The following is a 20930-nucleotide window of genomic DNA, read 5'->3' as shown; positions in this document are numbered from 1 at the left end:
TACTATTGTGATTTTTAATTGCATCCTTTTAAAATATTAAAGGCTGAAGTCTTCTTTCACAACTACCCCCAATCCAAGTCCCCTTCTCCATCTCTTAGAAATAATCACTATTGTCAATTTGGTGTGCATCCTTCTAGAACATTCTTTCTCCTTTCTGCACAGTTTTAAGGGCTCATCTGTGTGTTTTATATAAAGGTATCGTGCCATATGCATTGTTCTGCTTTATTTTTACTGAACCATAACATCTTGGAGAACTCTTCTAATCAGTCATACTGTCGTCCCCAATTCTTTATCCACAGTGTGGTATTGCTGAGCATAGAGATGTCACATTGTGTCTTGTTCTTTTGTTCTCTCCGACACTGCTTCCCCCCCCCCGCCCTGTCCACATGTGGCTGTTCATCAGTTTTTGGGTTATAGACAATGCTGTAGGGATGGGCTTCCTTGCTCCTGGGAGGAAATAACTCTCTAGGGCCACTGCTGGGGTCACATACTGTGTGTTTTTAATTTTAACAGAAACTCCCAAACTGCCCCCCAGAGCAGCCATAGCAATATACCTCTCACGAGAGGGCCCTGGTTCCCCATCAGGGGTTTCTGCACCATCCATGTCCTCCCTGTGTGACCTGGAGTCACAGCCCTAAGGCTAGGCAGCTCCTGTGACAATTCCTGGCAGGATCCTGGGCTGATCATGTCTCTTCCTGAAGCCTTGGTTTTATCCCTACCAAGCTGTTTTGTGGTGAGGACAATGAGATAAAGGACGGAGCATGTCTAACTTGGGGATTTGAGTAAAAATGAGCTGCATCCCCTGCAGGCCCATGATGCCTTCCCCCATGGGGCAGAGGACTCCTGGGAGTAACAAGTATCACTGCTGGATCTGCAGAGGTGCAGGGTTGGGCGAAGGATGGGTCTGACCTGCAAGACCTACCAACTTTGGGGAGACATCCCATCTCTCACCTCTATATCCTGGGGTGCATGGAAGGGTGTCTCTTCCCACAGGGGAGAAGCCCCAGGTCCCAGGAAGTGTGATGGAGTTTCTGCAGCTGGTGGGGGCCAGAACATAGGCCTCTTTCCCTAGTCCTACCCTTGGTCACAACTCTAGTGCTAAACAGTCCCCTGACCAGGACCCACACCGTCTTGCTGACTCTGCATCCTTTATTGAGATTGTCTGAGGCTATTTTGTCAGCCCTCTAGGCTCTTGGGCAAGGAACTCTGGTAGCACAGTGCCTAAGGCATCTGACTGCTAACCAGAAAGTTGGCAGTTCAAACCCACCAGCCATTCTGCAGAAGCAAGACTGGGCAATCTACTTCCATAAAGATTTACCACCTCAGAAACCCAGTGAGTGTCACTATGAGTCAGAATCGACTGGATGGCAGTGGGTTTTTTTTTTTTTTTTTGGTTTTCTAGGCCAAGGGATACGACAGTGAATAAGATGGACAAGGTTTCTCCTCCCAGGGCACTCACATTCTACTGTCAGCAAATGAGTGTAAAATAAGTCAACAAGATAAACAGAGGGTGATCAATGGTGTGCAGGAAGAAAACAGGACAGAATGATAGAGAACCAGGGTGGGGTGTGCTTTCTACAGGGTGACCCGGAAATCTCCTCTGAGATGCTGCAAATGAGATCTTCAAGTAAGCAGGGTTTTTATGGTTTCAGAAGTCCCTGGGTAGTTCAGTCAATTCATTTGGCTGCTAACTGAAATGTTGGAGGTTCAGTTCCACTGAGAGGTGCTTCAGAAGAAAAGCCTGGCAATCTATGTCCAAAAAAACCCAGCCATTGAGAAGCCTAGGGAGCACAGTTCTCCTTTGACACCGTGAGTCACCATAGGTCACCATGAGTCGGAGTCTGTAGCAACTGGTGGTTTTTGTGGTCACAGATCTTTGAACTCTGACTCAAAGTAACAAGTGCATACACATAGCCACACAAAGAACGTATTGGCTTGCTTAATGAAAAAATCTAGGGATTGTTGAATGGCTGAATGTAGGTGTTCAAACAATTTTGTCCGAAATCTCCTTCCATCTCTTGGTTTTCCTTTCCCATGTTAGCCTCATTCATATTGAGGTTCTGTCAGTGCAGGGCTTCCTACAAACTCACCATCCCCAGGAGATGGCAGAAAATTACCAGGTTTGGGATTCTGCTTGGGACAACTTGGGTCAGAGGACCATTCATCCCTGAACCAAATTGTGGCCAGAGAGAGGGAGTACTCGGATCGGCCAGGCTGGCTCATAAGCCCATTCTAGCAGCCAGGGAAACCTAGCCAAAGAAAATGGGCCCAGGCCAGTGGAGGGCTGAAGCTCCCTAAGGCAGGCTTGGGTTCTATTCTAGAGAAAGGGAAGGTGGGCTAGCAAAACCTACTGTTCCCTCCCCTGGATTTCAGGCATGAGAGGGAACCAACTATAGTATACTATATGGGGTTGGGGGGTATGGGCATTCCTGGCAGAGGGACCAGCAGGTGCAAAGACCTAGAGTGGGAAGAGAGCTCGACCTGCTTGAGGCATCAGGAGATCCCCTCACCCTTACGTGTCTTCTCAGGTGCCCACGCCTCTTTGCTGTCTCTGCTACAGTTCCTACCTCTCTGGACTGGGGCTACACGAGTCTGGCTTCCCTCCCCACAGGCTGGGGCCCTCCTTCTGGGAGGTCTTCCCTGCTTCTCTTCCCTGTGGGGGTCTGAGCTTGCTTTGCTGCCTGGGGCAGGGAAGACCTCCCATCCAAAACAGGCAAGGATCAGAATCTTCCCCCTGGCCCTGCCAACAGTCAGAGTCTCCCACACAGGGCTTCCAATGCATGCAAAAGGGCCCCCGGTGAAGCCTGAAACGCTCAGTTCCCAACTACAGGTCCACACAGAAGCAGAGGACAGTGGTCAGAATGATGTACACAGATGCACGGAGCTGCCGAACAGCACCCTGCCTGGCAGAGGCAGCTCCCCAGAGGGTTCTCTCCTCCCTCGCTCTCTTTCCCCTTTGCTGTCTGTCTCTCTTTCTCTCACACGCACACACACTCTCTGTCTCTTACACACACACACACACACACCATACTCTGTGCAGTCAGGAACAGAGCTTGTGACAACAGGAAGTCAGAAGGCACATCCTAAAGTCCCCAAGAGCTTCCTGGCACTGACCTGGTGACAAAAGCAGTGTGGTTTGGGGTGGGTGGGGAAGGTACACAGAAGACTGACACACAAGGAACACACCTCATTGCATAATAATAATAATAATAATTATAATTATAATAACAGTATCATACAACCAGGACATACCCAGCTGCCCCAAAGCCAATTGCAAAATCCATATGTATAGTCCCAATCTGTGTTGGTGGAGGGAGAGACCTCTTCACCTGCACCCCCAGGCCTGACACATACCTGCTCCCAGAGGAGGGGTCGGGCCCTCCTCCACCTCACCCCCCACTGAGCCCTGGCAAAGGGTAGGGAGGTTGGCACTGCCAACGCCACCCCTCTGGGTTGGGCCCACCTACCCCCAGGGGCCTGGCTACAAGGGAAGAGTGAGTGAGTCTGTGAGGGGTCAGGTGGTAGTAGCTGTGGGGTGTGGCTCCCCTGAGCTCCCTCTCCACCCCTTCCCCACTCTTCCATGGGGCCTGCCCATGGAAGAAGGGGCCAGGGACACTACGGCACAGACAGGGCATGCAGAGCGGACCCATGGCATGCTTGGCCCGCAGGCACCATGCAGCCAGCCTGGACTGTTGGGCAGTTGTCAGAGGGCTGAGTCAGCAGTGGAGTCCAAGTGGCCGCTCTGGGGTTGGGCTGATTCAGTCTGTGGTGGGGCTTCTTGGTTGCCGGACCCTTGGGTGGGCAGCTGCAGAAATTCTGGAATCACCAGGTCCTCTTTGCGCAGAAGGCCCCTCTGGTCATGGGCCCCACTGCTCTGCACCCGGTTCAGCAGCTCTACCAGGCCTGGGGGGCAGTCACAGAGTCAGGGGCCACCAGAGTCTTACTAACCTCACTGTGCTCACAGCCTCCCAGACCCCAGTACCAATGGCCCCAGCTGCCAGTCCAGCCCCTGGTTTCTGTCCCTTGCCTCAGTTCAAGTCTGTCTAATGGCATCCTCAAGGGCCCTTAACACCAATGTCCTGGCCCCTCTGGTCTCCAGCCCCCACTATCCCCAATATACCTTCAATGTCACAAGTCTGCCGCTTCCTAGTGGCACCACCAGGCAGCTCGGCCAGCGAGTTGGGGGGTAGTGGACAGGAGTGGGCAGTCTTATCCTGGGTCCTGGGCGGGTCCCCCTGCAAGAAAGTGTTAGAGCCACAGCCAAGAGAGGAGTAGCAGTTGATGGAAGGAAGAGGGCAGGACATCCTACCCCGGACTCACCTGGCTGCGGTTGGGGGATAGGTCCCTGGTTTCGGGGATCTTAGTACCTGTGGCAGAGAACACCACCTTTAGGTTCACTTCCTGCCTGGTGCTGCTTGCTCCTGGGTCTGCACCATTCCTAGGGACCAAGAGCCTCTGGGGGGCCAATGTCCCCTACCTGGGAGTGTGTCCAAAACCAGTCTTTGGGCGGCCACGGAACTAACTAGCTTCTCCAGATCCAGCGGTTGCTTCTCGCCTGGCTGCGGGGACAAGTCAGCAGACCGCAGGGTAGGCAGCCGGGCTCCCTACCGCCCCATTCCAGCCCGCAACAGCGCCACTTACCCGGTGCAGCGACACCTGCTGCGGGCTCAAGCCATACTTCGCCAGGATGGGCTGCAGCGCCTCCTGCAGCCGCTTAGTGGGCTTGGCGGAGATTCGCACGACACGCTCCTGAGCAGTGAACTCCAGCCTGCGCGGGATCCCCGGGCTGCGGAAGGGCCGAAAGCCGGCCCCGCCTCTCCCCCAACCGACCCGAGGCGACTAGAGAAGGCGAAACCTGAACTGGGGGTGGGTGGGACTACTTGGGGAGTGACTATAGCCCAGAGGCGCGGTTATCACAGCGGGTAGGGCCTGATGGAGAGACTAGTAACCCAGTCTGGAGACTCGCGGGACTGAGCCGTCACGCTTCAGGGCGGGCACTCACTCGAAAGTGATCCTGTTCTCCAGCCGCACTTCCTGGTCTGCCAGCACGGTGCAGTCCTGATCCAGGACCAAGGCCTTCTGCGGACGCCAAGCAGGGTCACAGTCCCTCCCTACCCTGACCCATCCCCAGGGTCTGAGGGAGCCATTGTTACTTTCTGACGTGGCCGCTATTGGGGATCCCTAAAGGTCGGATGGAGAGCGGTAGGGGTGCAGATGGGGCAAGGCCGGGCTGGCATAGAAGCCTGAGGCCTTGGAAGAAGGGTGGCAAAAAAGCTGGACAGAGCTTGGGAGAGGAATAGTTATGGGAAACATGGGGCAGGGAGGGGTACATGAAAGGGTCCTGGGGCTGCTTCAGTAAGGGGCAGCTTCTGTCCTGGATAATGGGGACTGCCCCTTCTGGGCTAGGACTGACTATACCTCCAGGACAACTGCCCCCTTGACTGTCCCTCAGGCATCTGAACTCCAACCAGTCCACCCAGGCCTTGCCCCTTTTTTTGACACCTGTCCACTCCTCTCCATCCTCCCACACCCCTTACTAAGGACACATCTTGTTTCCTCACTGTAAAATGGGGTACCAAAGCCCATTTTCAAGACTGCTGTGAGGCAAAAAACAAAACAAAACAAAACCCTCATTGTCACTGAGTCATTTCCAACTCATGGCAATCAGAGGTGCTTCAGAGCAGAACTGCACTCTGTAGGGTGAGAAATATCTGTTACCTTATGGAAGTAGATTACCAGGACTTTCTTCCACAGCATAACTGGGTGAATTCAAACCACCAACCTTTTTGGTTGGGAGCTCTGGTAGCTTAGTGCCTAAGGCACTTGACTACTAACCAGAAGGCTGGTGGTTCAAACCCACCAGCCACTCCTTGGAAGGAAGGTTGGGCAATCTACTTCTGTAGTGATACTGCCTCAGAAACCCAAGGAGGGGTCGCTATGAGTTGGGTCCCACTCAACGGCACATAACAACAACCTTTTAGTTAGTAGCCAAGTACACACCGTTTAAATCACAGAGGGACGCAAATCATGTGGCACAGTGCCTGGCAGATAGTAGGTGCATAAACAATAACTTGTGATTTCCACTCTCAAAGGCCCCTTGTGCCTGCACCAGTCCACAGGGTGGGAGGAGGCTAGGCCAGCCTCTCCCAGGTACTAGGCCTGTGATGTGCTTCAGGGACAGGTGGAGTGTGGGTGTGAAGTTATATTTAACTGGACATGAAGGCCCATCTGGGCTGCTGGTGGCTGCCCTGGCGGCCTAAAGTGGGCAGAGCTCCTCCTCATTGCTGCCCTCACACCTTCATGCTCCAGGCCTCTAACATGTCCTGCATTTACCCACCTCCAGGCCTTCTCTTCTCCTGTGCCCTCTGCCTGGAATGCCCTGCCCCCACATGACTGCCAGGCAAACTCTTCCCCATCCTCACCAACTCCTGCCTCTTCCAAGAAGCCTTCCCAGACCAGCCAGAAATATCTGCCTTGCCCCAAGAAATTTTCTCTGGAGGCTTGACTTCTTGGACCTAATGACATCTTTTCTGATTCACCTCCAGCCTGTGGGCTTGGAGGACAAAGTCCAGGTTCTGGTACCTCTGCCCACATACCTAGTAGGGCCTTAGGACTTGTTTCCTGGGTGAATGAAATCCCGACAGGAGCCCCTGGAATGTAGCTTCTTCCTTTGAATACCCTTCACTGGATGGTTTTGTTTAAAGTGATTTTTTCCCCCTAGACTCGTCTTTAATACTTAATGCTAGTTTGCACTTAGTGAAAGCTTTTCATGGGTTAGATGAGGTTGGGTATCCCTGGTGGAGGAGGAGGTGAGGATGTCCATCAAACGGCCATCTCAGAGATGGGTCTGTGGAGATGGCAGGAGAATTCTGGGAGTGATGGGGGTCCTTTACCTCCCTGAAACTATCCCAGTGAAGAGGAAGATAAAAGAAGTTGGATCTAGGATGAGTATGAGGTTGGGGTCAGGATTTTCCTGGGGGTGAGGGTGGATGTCTGAGTTTAAGTGAAGAGTTGGTGCCAGGGTTGTTGGAGTTAGGCATGGAGATGGGAGGCTAAAGTTAGGAAGGGGGTGATGCTAAGGAATGGGATGGGAGTTAGGGTTGCTCCAGGATGTTAGGAATGGAGTTGGAGTTGGGATCATGGCTGGGTAGAGACAGGAATGGGGTTAGGGTCAGGATCAGGAAGGTGGACAGAGCTGGGGGCCAGGCCAGGTTCGCACCTGATCTTTGCCCACTAGGTAGACCTTGATGTCAGGTAGAGAGAGGCCTCGTTTCTCACAGATGCCTGCCAGCATGTCACGGATGGTGAGGCCAGGTCGGGCCAGGGCCAAGGAGGCAGTGCCATCAGGCAAGTACACGCAGCAATACTTCCCTGGTCGGCTTTCACTCTCACCCTCTGCACTCCCAAGGCTCTTCCGATGGCTCTGGTTCTGAGCAGGAGTGGGAAGGGGGCGTTATGTGTACACATGCAAGGAGTTGCAGACAGTTACACAGAGACAGGTATGTTCACTGGGGCATACATGGACACCCAAGGGCACCCTGGCCCACCTGCAGGCAGGAAAAGATACAGCGTGCTACAGGAACACCCAAGAATGTAAGTACACCCAGTACACCTGGGCATATGGGCACCCAGGGACAGGTCCACCCTCTGAGCACACATACATGCTGTATGGGGTACAGCATGTACCCCATAACTGGGGTAGATAAGTACACCAATGGGGACTTACAAATAACCAACACCAGCAGACAGAAGATGTGTGTCCATAATATGCATAGGACCCAATGTGGTGAGGACAGGAAGATGGCTGAGGAATTGGGCTCACAGGGCAAGCCAGGAGATGCAAGTGGGGACCAGGTCTGGGAACGATGGCCCATGAAATGGGGCCTGAGCAAAGGCCCTAGCTCGTTACCTTGTCTCCCCCAGCAGTCGGCTCACCTCAGATTTGCTGCTGACGAAGGCTAGGAAACCGAGGTCCAGACTGGCGGAGGAGTTTAGGGACCCCTGAGACTCTCTGCGCAAGTGTGTAGCCCCACCTGCCAGCTCTGGGGGAAGGGGAACAATGAACAGACCAATCCCTCCTCCCTCCACCCCTCAGTCTAGGCTTCTCCTGCTCTGGGCCAAGAGTGAGCCATCTCTCCGGGATCTTGTTTGACACGTTCTAGTAGGGGTCCAAATGGTTTGGGTCCCTGGAAACGTCACTACCTTGGGAGCTTCCCAAAGTTCTGGGGTCTAGCCTGGAAACCAAACCACCCTGGGAAACATGGTGGTCACAGACACCAGCACTTCGGTTTTTTTTTTTTTTTTTTTCAGTCAGTGGGGCACTTAGGAGGGTTGGGCCTTCCCAAGGCTTGCCCAACACCCATTACTCCTCCTCCAGCCAGCTCTACTCTTTGTCGCCCACTCCTGCTCTCACCCTTGCGGAAGGATTTGCGGAGAGGGCGTCCCCCGGGGCCCTCAGCAGGTGGCTGCTGCCCCAACTCCTCCACACCTAGCGGCAGCGACTTCCCGGGCTTCAGCTTTGGCTTCTGAGGGTACAAGGAAGGCGCTGGAATGGGAATGGCTCCTATCCCGCATGCAGAACATGGGTACACCCCCGCAGATCTGCACTAAGGGCGTCTCTTCGTGCAGATGATCTGCAAGGCCCCCTGCCTCCCACGGCCCCTCCTTCAGTACCTTCCTCGTGGCATCAGGGCTGCCGAGGCGTGAGGAGCCAGGTGCCTGTAGAGGGCGCCCCTCAGCCTCGGCCAGGAGGCACTCGCGGTATAGCGGGGATTTGACGAAGCGCGCGTAGCTGTCGAACTTCATCAAGTTGAAGATCTAAAAGCAGGAGTCAGAACCGTGAGTCCGTGCTCTGCGCACCGCCCGCGGCCTAGGCCCTGTTCTCGGTGTGGACTCCGCCCCCCCCCCGACCTAGGGAGGGAGCCCCTAGCCACCTCCCCAAACACCGCATTTCCTTTAGTCCATCTCCACAGTCCAGGACCCGCCTCTGCCCTTGGCTTCCCAGGCGTCTCAGCTAGACGCCCCCCCCACCCCCCTACCCCCCGCCCCGCCAGCTCCTTGTCCGCCGCAACTCTTGGTAAGGCCCTGGGACCCAGGCCCTGCCCTGCATTAGGATCTATAAACCAAAGCCAAACTCGCAGCCGAGGAGTAGGTTCCGACTCATGGAGACCCTACAGAGGACAGAGAACTGCCCCACGGCGTTTCTAAGGCTGAGAGGCTGGTGGGTTCCAACCCTAGATCTTTCAGTTAACAGCGGAGTGCTCCTTTCTAAGCCAAACTCACAACTATCGAGCAGATTCCGACTCATAGCGACCCCTAATGGGTTTCCGAGGCTGTAAATCTTGACGGAAATAGATTGGGGCAGCCTTTCTTTCACAGAGTGGCCGGTGGGTTTGAACCGCCACCCTTCTGGTTAGCAGTCAAATGCCTTAGGCACTGCGCCACCTGAACTCCTTTACCAAAAACCAAAACCAAACTCACTGCGGTCGAATGGGATCCGACTCAGAGAGACCCACCAACCCCTCCTTGAGTTTCCGAGCCTGCTTTTCTAGCATCCAAATCTTTCCCCTTGCGCTCATGCTCCGCCCCTGGATCTGACCCCGCCTCTGCTAACTAGTATTCCACTCCCCTTCCAAGGCCACGGGAGCTCTGGTGCCGTAATGCCTAAGTCATTTGACTGCTAACTGGAAGGCTGGCGGTTCAAACCCACCAGCCACTCCTCGGAAGGAAGGTTGGGCAATCTACTTCTCTAGTGATACCGCCTCGGAAACCCAAGTAGGGTTCGCTATGAGTCGGTCCAACTCCAAGACAGTGGTCGCGTTGCGCTTGGTTACAAGGCCACGCTCTTCTGTCCCAGGCTCCGCCCCCTGGGCTTACCCACCTGTAGTTGCGGCGCCCGGAACATGTCTGGCCGAGGCTGAGCCAGCACTTCTTCGCCGAGCCAGGCCTGCCGGTCGATATTCACGGGATTCAGCGCTTGGCTGGACAGGAACTCCTGGTAGATGTTGCGGGCCTCCTGAGCTAACTGGGGACGAGGGGCAGGAGGAGAAGGTCAGGGGCAGGGGCACGACCTAAAGCCTGGTCCCCATCCTAAGGTTCCAGTTTCCCTTCCTCCCCACCTGTTGGGTGTCGCTGGCCGGGATCTGTTGGAAGCGCTCGCAAGCTTTCCAGAAAGTTACGTTCTCGGCGCTGAACTCTTTCTTCAGAAACTCCTGGTGGGGGGTGGGGTCGTAAAGGGGAAGCATGTGTAGACACAGAGACCCAGTCAGGGAATGTGGTCAGAGATTGGGACAGAGACAGGGCTAAAAGACCGAGCCAGACAGACAGGACCAGACAAATGGCAACAGAATCCGAGGAGCAGAGATAGTAAGTGAGAAGCAGAAACAAGAATAGAGGGAAGGAAGAAGAAATGTTCTCCACTGGGAGAAAAGGAAGAACGCCAAAGAAAGGCTAGCTGAGGGCAGGACAGAGGACTCCCCTTAACCAGCCTGAAGCAGCTTCATCCATGCCCTCTCCCTGTCCCCTCCTTCCCACCCCAACCCAGGACTTACAGTGAAGTAAGCTAGACCCAGAGGATCCTGCAGCAGCCTCTCGAAGGACAAAGCCCAGCTGGCCACAGGCTGTTCCTCGGTGGGGAAGGGGCTGCTGGGGCCACTGGGGAGGCTGTGGATGCTGAGGGAGCTGCCACGGCCTTGGTCCTGGGGCCCAGCCACACTGCTCAGCTCTGCAAGGGGATGGATAAGTGGGAGTGAACCTTGGGCCACCCCTGCCCATCCCATCCACTCTCCAGACACAGTCCCCGGGACAGAAAGCACACAGCAGGTGTGTCCCTGAACAGATCCCTACCTCTACCCCCACCCAGGCTTCCCCTATGCCCTGTCACTTACCTCCATCTGAGACAGCCAGAACCTAAAAGAGACCCAAAGTAGAAAGTCAGAGCATAGACCAGTGAGGTTTCAGCACCCACAAGCTGGACCTGTATTCTCTGCTGCATGGAGGGCCACCCTGGGCATCCCAGCCACACCTCTACTTGGTTAAGGTTTAACTCAGATGGCCTCTGGCTCCTGTTCATATCACATGCCAAACATTGCTGGGACGGAGGCCAGGTACCTGACAGTCATCCTTGCCTCACTCCTTTCCCAGGGCCTTCTGTGTGGACCCAGCTGTATAGCATGATGGGTAGGAGCATAGACTTTTAATCCTGTCTCTGCCACTTACTTGTTATATGACTTTGGGTGAGTTCCTTAACTCCATATATAAATAAGAGATGATGGTAAACATAGTAACTCACTTCCTGGGTTCGTTGTAAGGACCAAATGAATTTACTATAGGACAGTGGCCCATACATGGTAAGTGCTATATCACTGTTGCTGTTGTCTTTGAGGAAGCAGAGGTGTCTCTATAGGCATTGATCTTATTGCAACTGTTTCCTCTTAGGTCTCAGGGTGTCCCACAGGTCACACCCCACCTTGGGTGGAGCATAGGATGCTATACTAGTATAAAGCAGTTGAGCCTGAACTAGAATGACTTGGAGGACCCCACCTGCAGAGATTCAGGTTCAGTACATCGAGGATGGGGCCTGAGGCTCATTTCTAACAAGCTCCAGGGTGATGCTGATGCTGTTAGTCCATGGACCACACTGTGAGCAGCATTGTACAGGCCGACTCCATCTTCCTTTCCCCTCCACCTCCCAAAGCACAATTCAGACATCTTTGGGAATCCCCCCTTAGTGAAACAGAAAAACCCTCCTCTCAAAATGACTCTTGCAGTGGTCTCTCTGGGTCTCTTCCTACCTTTCTAGCAGCATTTCAGCTTCCCCATCATCCTCCCAGAGAGCTTCTACCCCTCCCTGGCTCTGTCTTGAGCCCTTTCTCCCACCCACATATCCCCAACTCTAGACATACATAGCTAACTTTTTTATGGGACTACAGAAGGTCCCATAAGCCCTTCAAACTCAGCTATTCCTCCAACGGAACTGACTTCTGCACCCACAAAGGCAGAGTGCCAAACCTACTTCCCTACATCCTTTCTTCCCATCACCTGAGATCTCAACACCAGGGCTTGAGTCATCCCCAATTCCTCCCTCCCTCTTACTTCCCACATTTTTCACTTGGGCTTATCTCAGGGTGCTTTCTACCACCTGTCCCTTTTTTTCAGCCTCATTGGAAATAGGCCTGCAAATCTCTCCTTCCTTAGGAAGCCACTCCCAGCTCTCCTTGCTGAAATCTCTGCTCCCTTCTCCCACAGCACCCTGGGAGCACCCCACTTACAGAGCAACCATCTGTGGGCAGGTTCTAACCTGCAGACATGTAGGATATTAGAGCCACTGGGTGGTGAAATAGTTAATGCATTTGGCTGCTAACCAAAAGGTTGCAAGTTTGAGTCCACCCAAGGGCACCTCGGAAGGAAGGCCTGGCAATCTACTTCCAAAAAAGCAACCACTGAAAACCCTATGGAACACAGTTCTACACAGTTCTATTTTGACACACGTGTGTTTGCCATGAGTCTCATCAGCTTGACAGCAACTGGTATAAATATTTTGGCCCTAAGATTTTTTTTTTTTTAAAGTTTAAAAGGGTTTCTCACATTTAAATATCAGGAGATCTTACATAAAACTCCTGCTTTCCGTCTCCTCTTTAAAAATGTGATGTTCCAGCAACCCTGAACTTCTTTCCAGAAGTTGGTTGGCACTAAGCAGCATCCCCTCTTCCCATTGGCCTCTGGGGCCTATTTGACACATTTGTTATTTGTACAGACAGTGGTAGACAAGGACTGTCTCAGACTGCCTGAGCTCAAATTTGAGCTGTGTGATCTCAGACAAGGTACTTAACCTCTCTGTGCTTCAATTTCCTCCTCTATAAAGTTGGGCAAACAATGGTATTGACTTCAAAGGGTTGCTGTGGGGATTAAATGAGTTAAATGCATATAAACATCTTATAACATTATTGTTATGTAGTAAATGCTCAAGGAATGTTATTATTATTGTTGTTATTGTGTTAGTATTGGTGCCTGACTCAGACATCTGGGTTGGCAACCCCTGCCACAGAAGACAGAGCACAAGTTTTGGGATCTTCAGGATCTGGATTAAAATCTCAACCTTGTATTTTAAAAATTCTTTTAATTTAAAAATTATATTTTTCAATTGGATTTTTAAATTTCTTTTATAGCCTTGGACTCTCCTCTGAGCCGTGTCTCCCACCTAGAGCATGGGGAAAAGTCACCAAGGAGGAGAAAAGTTTGTGCAGTAGGTGGCTTGGCACAGAACCAGTTCCCCAGTGCACCATTCCTTGTCCAGGCAGGTGGCCCTCATTCTCTCTGCCTCTCCCCCATCAGAACCGCTTCACTAGCGGCATCTCCCTGAATGTGGGCCACAGCTACAGGAGACTCCTCCAAGGTTGTGCAGGAGGGACGGAGTTGAAGCCTTTCCTAATCCATCCCAAGGTTCCTTTCCAGCCTGCTCACTCCCTTTTCAGCAGCAGGGCACCACCATTCATCCCTGTGGATTACCTCCCTGTGCCACTCCCCTGGATGCTCTGCCACTATGCTCCCAACTCCAGGGATGTGGTACCCTGCCCCCTGCCCCCAACCCCCAGAATCTTCCTGCTGCCCCCTTCCATGACTGCCTGGTCCTGCCCTCCACCCACATCTTCTCTGCCTTGCTCAGAGCCCTCCATGGCTCCTGGCATAGGGCAGGGGTCTCTGAGAAAGGCACCTGGGCATTGAAGACAGCCCACACACCTACTTTCTTTGGCCCACAAAGGTTTTGATTTTTACATTATGTTTAATAGACTGTCTGTGTCTTCAGGTGAGGCCCCACTCCTGCCCTGGAAGGCCTGGGAGTTGCCAGTTTTGCAACCTGAAGCCCCACCTGGGCCTGACTCATGCACCCCTTCAACCTCACCAGTCTTCCTCCCCCTCACCTACACCCTACACTTCAGCAAACTTTTCTATTCCCCCCATACCCCTACACATTCCAGCTTCCTGCTTTGCTCTTTGCTCTGCCTGGATATCTATTCCTGCTCCCCCCACCAGACTGCCCTCCAGTCTCTGCCTGTTGAAGTTAGTCATCCCCAACACCAGTCTTCTGGGGACCTCCCTTCCCACCATGCTGGTGGCCACCCTCTTTGCCCTGCCAGTCTGGTAACTCCTACAGGGCAAGCCTGATTTGCAGGAGGGGACTCATCAGAAGCGCTTTTCCAGGAGACACCCTTCTTGCTCTGGGGCTCCCAAGCAGGCTTCAGGGCTCTGAGCCCTTCCTCTACCTTCCAGGAGGCCCTGGCACCCCCTTCACCAGGGAGGCCCAACCTCTGAACACCCAGCAGACTGAGCGGCCCCACCTTCTGCTACCTGCAGAGCTCTCAGAATTCCTCTTGCCCCACTAGTTGCTGGTTATACAGCTGGGGCTGAAACAGAGCAGGGACAGACATCTAGAGGTGAGAGGAAATGGGGATGGAGTCCAGTTCTAGCTCTGCCACTTGGAGGCAAGTAACTTCCCTCCTCTGAGTGTCAGTTTTCCCCCTGGTAGCATGGAGCTTAGCATTTCCAACCTCTTTGTATGGTGGTGAAGCTGAATGTGGCCCATATATGAAAGCACCCAGCATGCAACAGTCAGGGCAACACCGTGAGCAGAGTGGGATACAGAAGACTGTGGGCCAGGCTTTGATCTGCTAGAGAGGCTGCCAGGTCTGGGGAAGTATTGCTGAGCAGGGAAGGCCTCACCCAGCCCAGGCTGCTTGAGGAGAAGTGGTGAATGGGAGAAAAGGGGAAGGAAGGTGAGGGAGGGTGTGGTAGGCGGTGACACCCCAACCCATGGTCAGGCATCAATTTTCCATACTTTTTTTCGGGGGGGGGGGCAGGAATGGGCTGTGTGGAAGCTGCTGGTATCTGAGAATACTAAAGTGAGTATGGGGCCCCAAATTTCCTGGGCTCCAGCTGTGACAGGCACCCTCTGGCAGCAAACACCTATGTTGTCATTCCATCATTACATTCTTATACTGTGTGGCAGACATTACCCCCATTTTACAGATGACCAAATCGAAGCCCAAAGAAGTCATGCAGCTGGGAAGTGGCAGAACAGTGACTAGAGCCCAAGTTTGCCTGACTGAAGTCTGAGCTCTTACCTTACCCAGGATGCCTTCCCTTGTGGACAGGAGACTTAACAGGGAGAGTCTGGAGGCCACAGGGCCTCAGCCCTTGAGGCACATGTGGGCAAGGTCAATGGAGGTGAAGGGCTCAGGGGCTCCCATTGAACTCTGCCCTTGGGGATAGGGTCAGATATCAAAGGGAGGGCCAAGTTACTGAACATCTTCTGTGCTGGCCACTCTGGATCATTATCACATTTTATCTTCACTTGGGGAAACAGGCTCCAAGACCTCCCCTGGGGTTGCCTGGCCCCATCAGCCTGTACTAACCCTGTGGAGCTGACACCCAGCCTGGGCCTTTAGGAAGGCCACCTTGCACATGAGTACCTGGCCCAGAGGGGTCCACTGGTCTCCTTACAATTGTCCTCATTCAGGTAAGGAAGGCAAACAGGCTCCCTGAGAGTGACAGGCATGATAACTGCCACCTCTCCAGGCTTAACTCCAGCCCCTCTCCCTGCTTCCACATCCTGTGTCTGCCACAGCCAGGTCATGCCATTTCTTCTGCTGTGTGGCATGTCCTTTAAGGACCATCTTTTGCAGAGAAGTTGGTTCTCCCTCCTTAGGCGCCCATAAGCTTTGTCTATACCTAACCTGTGGCTCATACTCAAACCTAAATTTTATCTATTTTTTTGCACCTGTGTCTTTTGAGTCTTGCTAGACTCAGGGCTGCTGGAAAGCAGGGTCCAGGTCCCAAGTGCCTGAGACTTGAGTGTCTTGGACAGGCTGGCACAGAGTAGGTGCCGAGGAGGGTCTGTTGAATGAATGCATGAATGAACAAACAAATGAAGTGGCAGTTGGAGCTGTATGGAGACATCTCTGGGAAGGGAGCTAGGAGCCATCTCTAAGTGACAGGTTTCATTGCAACTGCCTGACAAGCTGAGTGTCAGAAAGATGGGCTGACAAATGGAGATGCCTTAGCAGGGATGATGGCAGTGGAGGAAGGTGGCAGGTGGAGGGGGAGGACCCTAGCCAGGCAATGCAGGAGGTGGAAGAGCACTGAATAGGAGTCAGCTCAGCTAGGTTCAAATACAGGACCCCCGCTTGATGGTGACTTTGGGCATGTCATTTATTCCACTGAGCCTCCCCTGGAGGTCACTTCTGGAAGGAGTGAGATACTTGGCCCCCAGGTACCTCTCTGTTCACATCCCTGCCATCAAGGTCAGGCTGAGACACCTAGCCACCTACCCCATCCCAGCCAGGCAGTGCCCCAGAGGGCTGCCTGGTGACCAGCAAGCAGCCTTTCTGTGACCCTCAATATTGCAAAAGATGACACAGAGAGTTCAGAATGGGCCCAGGAAAGGGCAAAGATAAACCTGTGTGTAAAGCTTACTGGGAGAAGCCAGGGTGTCTGTGGGCTTGACAGGCAGGGGTCAGAGGTTGGGGTGTCCTCCCAACTCTGAATGACCCTGGGTTGATGCAGGAGGGGTAGGGGATGGGTCTGTCTCTGGGCACCCCAGCTGCCCTGCAATTCTGAACACCAATCTAGCCGCCCCTTCCTCAAGAGATGGGTGGGCCTGAGTCTGTTCCATTGCGGATGCATGGAGTGGACATGCAGGGAGGGTCGAGCTAAAAGTCATGGCTCTGAGGGTGGGAGTCCAAGGAAGATGGGTTCTCTGGGAGTTTTCAGAGTCAGGTTGGTGGGAGAGACAGTGAAAAGAGGGCTGGGCCAGCTTTGAAGGGTTTGACTCCCTCCCACCTAGCCAGCCTGGGGCTGAGGATTAAGAGATGCTGGAAGAAGGTGAGATGGAGACAGGTCTTGGAAATTAGGAGGCAGGGGTGGGGGTGAGGGGTGGTTTAGCTTGTTCGTGAGGCAGGAGGTTATGAAGAAGTGCTGAGAATGTAGGGGGCATTGGACTGACATCAATGGATCTCCCATAGTGGGTTGTGCTCATCATCTCACTTAATCATCTCAAGAAGTCTTTATGATCTGTTTCAATCTCCCCATTTTTCAGATGAGGAAACTGAGGCTCAGATAATAGCTTTCCCTATCCCACCCCCAGTAAGGAACAGTAGAGTCTAGACTAGAACCCAGGTCTTCCTGGATTCAGTGGGACCAGGTAGGGGGCCAGGCCACTAGCTGGCTTTCTTGGGGTTGTCAGGAGGAGTCGGAGCTCTGCCCAGTGGACTGGGGGCTTAGGGAAGGTAGGAAGCCCAGTGCTGCCCACCCTGTCTGCTGAATGAAGGAAGAAGCTGGACTCTCCAAAGGTGGCCCTGACCACAGGGCCAAGCAGCCAGGAAGAGGGAGCAGAAGGAGGGCAGTGCAGCCAGGACTGTCCCAGTGCCCAGCTCCACCTTCTTCCTGGAAGGACTGAACAGGTAGAAGCTGCACTAACCATGTCACTCCCCCGCCAACCCAGCCTCATCCTGCTGACCAGGCTACCTAAGGACTGCAGAGGTAGCGCATATGGAGCAGGTCTGGCTACAAGGCAGTGACCCAACAAGGGCTGACCCTTCCCTATCTGTCCTGGCCTTGGGCACTAGAGACCTGGAGGGAGGAAGGTTGAGGCTAAGTGAGGTGTGAGGGCTTGAGCCACTCCCGGGTGGGCAGAGGGCAAGGAGCCTATCATCTCTCTGCTGCCCGAGGACACAGAGAGCTGAGATAGTGCCAAAAATAGCAGGTAAGGGAGCAGTGGGGGCTAGACCAGAAGCTGTGCCTACTCTGCCCTGGCCTCATCCCCAGGGTCCTCCAAGTCCTCAGCCAAACCATCTGGGAGGGTCCTGGGGAAAGGGCATCAGTCCCACTGCCTGCTGTTTTCTATTTCTAACTTCTCTTGTTTGCTGGCAGCAGCAGGCTCTTGTTGAGCACTGCCGGGTGTGCCTCTGGGGTTCTGCCCTGGGTGTGCCCACCCATCCCTTTGGCCCTGGCCCAGAGCCCACACTCACCATGCGCCCGTTGGGGACGCCCAGGTGCTTGGGCTTCCCTGGCATGCTGCTGCTGATCACAGGTCCCTGCCGCAAGGGACGCCCACCATGGGGACAGTGGGCAGAGCTGGCCAGAGCTTGCAGGGCGGGCGGGCGGGCGGCGGAGAGAGCCCGGCTCCGCTCCTGCGGGCCCTCACATCCTGAAACACCAGCTCACTACCTCTTTTCTCTGCCACAGGAAGTGTCTCTATAGAAACCAAACCACAGAAAGAAGCAAGGTCTAAGAGAGCGAATGCCTCTTCCTACACACACACACACACACACACACGCACACACACACACACACATACACGTTCACGCACTCACACATGCCGCCAACGCACCCTTGGCAGCACCCCACACAGGCATCGACACACAGCAAGGACTTGGCGTGCTCAGCAAGGAGCCAGCCTAGTCTGGCTCAACTCAGGGAGCTACAAGGTCATGGTTGGACACACAGAAATGCACACTCACACACCCAGGCATCTTCATACACCCTGGCAAGGGTCCTTGTGGATACTTGTGCCTGTGCACTGGGACCTGCTAGGCATCCATGTACTTCAGTCAGCACACACTTACCTCATACCTACTGTGTGCTAAGCCTGTGCATACTCAAGGACACCCACAGGCTGTCCTCCCATGCACATGTCCAACTGTGCACACAGACATGCATATACCTACCATAAGAGCTCATATATTACTCTAAGTACAGGTTTACTTAAAAAAGCAAACCAAACTCACTGCCATTGAGTTGGATCCAACTCATAGCGACCCCTCGTTGGGTTTCTGAGGCAGTATCACTATGGAAGTAGATTGCCCAATCTTTCTTCCAAGGAATGGCTGCTGGGTTTGAACCACCAGCCTTCTGGTTAGAAGTCAAATGCCTTAGGCACTACGTTACCAGATCTCCTATGGGTTTACTTAGAGCCTTCAATTACCTACCACTATGGGAGCTCTGGTAGCATAGTGGCTAAGGCACTTGACTGCTAACCAGAAGGCTGGCGGTTCAAACCCACCAGCCACTCCTCGGAAAGAAGGTTGGGCAATCCTACTTCCGTAGTGATACTGCCTCGGAAACCCAAGGAGGGGTCGCTATGAGTCGGGGCCGACTCGACGGCAAACAACAACAACAATGGTCTGGATAGGAGCTCTGGAATTGATGTTTCATCAGTTAGAAACATCAGCTTTGGAGCATTGTATTTGAGCCATTATTGGGCTCAAATTGAGCATCAGCGTCTGTTTTTTACAGCAGCTAGCACTACCCTAGTTGACATGCTCTTCTCTCAGCCCTGAGTCACTTTTTTCCAGAAATTCCGCTTCAGGACTTGGTATAGGTATGGGGTGGTGGTGGAGTATCGGGTCTGGAATACTGCCAGTGGTGGTGGTAATAAGGTGTTTGTGATTCTGTCAGTGTGCCTGCTGGGAGGGTGGGTAGGATGTAGGATGTGTGCTCTGAGTGGAGACTACATGTCTACTGTGCCATGGATCCAGACCTGGGCTTTATAGGGGACTTCACAGTTTGTGGAAAACTGAGTATTACAAACGGGTAATGCACTTGGCTGCTAACTGAAAGGTTGGTGGTTCCAATCTACCTAGAGGTGCCTCAGAAGAAAGTCCTGGTGATCACCTATTGAAAACCCTATGGGGCACAGTTCTATTTAGACAGACATGGGGTTGCCATGAGTCAGAGTCAGCAGCAGCTGATTTACTATTTACAGTTTACAGGGTCTTCTCCCAACATCGCCTCCTTTGATCCTCATAACCACTTTATGAGTGGTGCTCATTAGTACCATTTCATAGAACAGAAAACTGAGGTTCAGAGAGAAGTGAGTTGCCCAAGGTTACACATCAAATTAGAGGTTTGCTGAGCTGTGAATGTTATGTTCTTGGGGTGCCAGGATCTGGCCACCACCAGTCTAAGTCTTGCCCAGGTTCCAACAGCCCATCTTTCTCTCCCCAGAGGCCCAATCACAGGCTGTATCTGGGAACCTCTCTAAGTCCATCCTCTCCTGCTACTGCAGGAGTACCTTTCCCCACCTCTCCATCATGGATGTCAATTCCAGCTCTGACCACATCTTCACCCCAGGGACCCCAGCTGACCCTGAGACTTCCCATCTCTTGACACTTAATCTAGTTTCCTCCACTCTTAAGACAGTGGTAGAGTGACTCTACCCCACAGAAGAGTGTTCTCAACTTCTCTCTCCCTGGTTCTCCATGTTGTTGTTGTTATGTGCTGTTGAGTTGGACCCAACTCATAGCGACCCCTCCTTGGGTTTCCGAGGCGGTATCACTAGGGAAGTAGATTGCTCAACCTTTCTCCGAGGAGTGGTTGGTGGGTTTGAACCGCCAGCCTTCTGGTTAGCAGTCAAGTGCCTTAGGCACTATGCTACCAGAGCTCCTTAGTTCTCCATAGGAATCATTTATTGGTGTCCAATCTGTCTAGGAATTGTCCTGATCCTCCTTCCCTGTGGAGTCCTCCCTTACTCAGATCTTACCCTCTATATCTGGTGATGATAATCTCCAATTCACTCTCCCTAGCTCTGTTACCTGCCTCCTATCTCTTCTCCACACACACCCAGAGAAACTCATATTTGTTGCTCTCATGCTTAAATCCATCGCATCACCCTCTGAAAAAAGGCCATGTGCCTTAGCTAAGAATTTAAGGTTCTTTGAGTTGTGGCCTCAGCCAAATTCTCAGCCACCCCCCCCCCCACCTCAGCCATTCCAATCTACTTGTATCTTATGCATTCCTCTGCCTTTGCATTTCCTGTTCTCTCTATTGAGAATGCCTTTCCCCTTCTGGTAAACTCCTACTCATCCCTTATGACTCAATCCCAAGTTCTAGAACAAACATTTATTCCTTCAACAATTACTTATTAATCACCACCT

General features: G+C 53.1%; 1 protein-coding gene across 1 annotated transcript; it reads right to left on the bottom strand.

Annotated features, from left to right (window-relative positions):
* Positions 1-3703: 3703 nt before the first annotated feature.
* Positions 3704-18068, bottom strand: RGS14 (regulator of G protein signaling 14). The gene is made up of 15 exons (XM_042782550.1): positions 18024-18068; positions 10887-10908; positions 10551-10723; positions 10119-10211; positions 9881-10024; positions 8674-8817; positions 8414-8525; positions 7936-8042; positions 7220-7429; positions 5003-5079; positions 4642-4768; positions 4478-4559; positions 4321-4367; positions 4121-4235; positions 3704-3903 (listed from the first exon to the last, which is right to left on the bottom strand). Exons 1-15 carry the CDS (start codon positions 18066-18068, stop codon positions 3704-3706), a joined length of 1698 nt encoding a protein of 565 aa, XP_042638484.1.
* Between the last annotated feature and the right edge of the window lie 2862 nt (positions 18069-20930).

This window comes from Orycteropus afer, unplaced genomic scaffold, assembly GCF_000298275.1.
Source record: "Orycteropus afer afer isolate SDZICR_OR568_19922 unplaced genomic scaffold, OryAfe1.0 scaffold00366, whole genome shotgun sequence".
Classification (NCBI taxonomy): domain Eukaryota; kingdom Metazoa; phylum Chordata; class Mammalia; order Tubulidentata; family Orycteropodidae; genus Orycteropus; species Orycteropus afer.
Note: the sequence above shows the minus strand (reverse complement) of the source record. Positions and strands in the feature narration are given on the sequence as shown.

Bases quoted from the DNA above. Each gene is read 5' to 3' on its own strand.
- RGS14 (XM_042782550.1), bottom strand. From the start codon at position 18,068: ATGCCAGGGAAGCCCAAGCACCTGGGCGTCCCCAACGGGCGCATG. The intron at 10,909-18,023 runs GTGAGTGTGGGC...GGTCTCTTTTAG, and splicing joins GCGTCCCCAACGGGCGCATG to GTTCTGGCTGTCTCAGATGG. The intron at 7,430-7,935 runs GTGAGCCGACTG...ACTCCTGCTCAG, and splicing joins TCGTCAGCAGCAAATCTGAG to AACCAGAGCCATCGGAAGAG.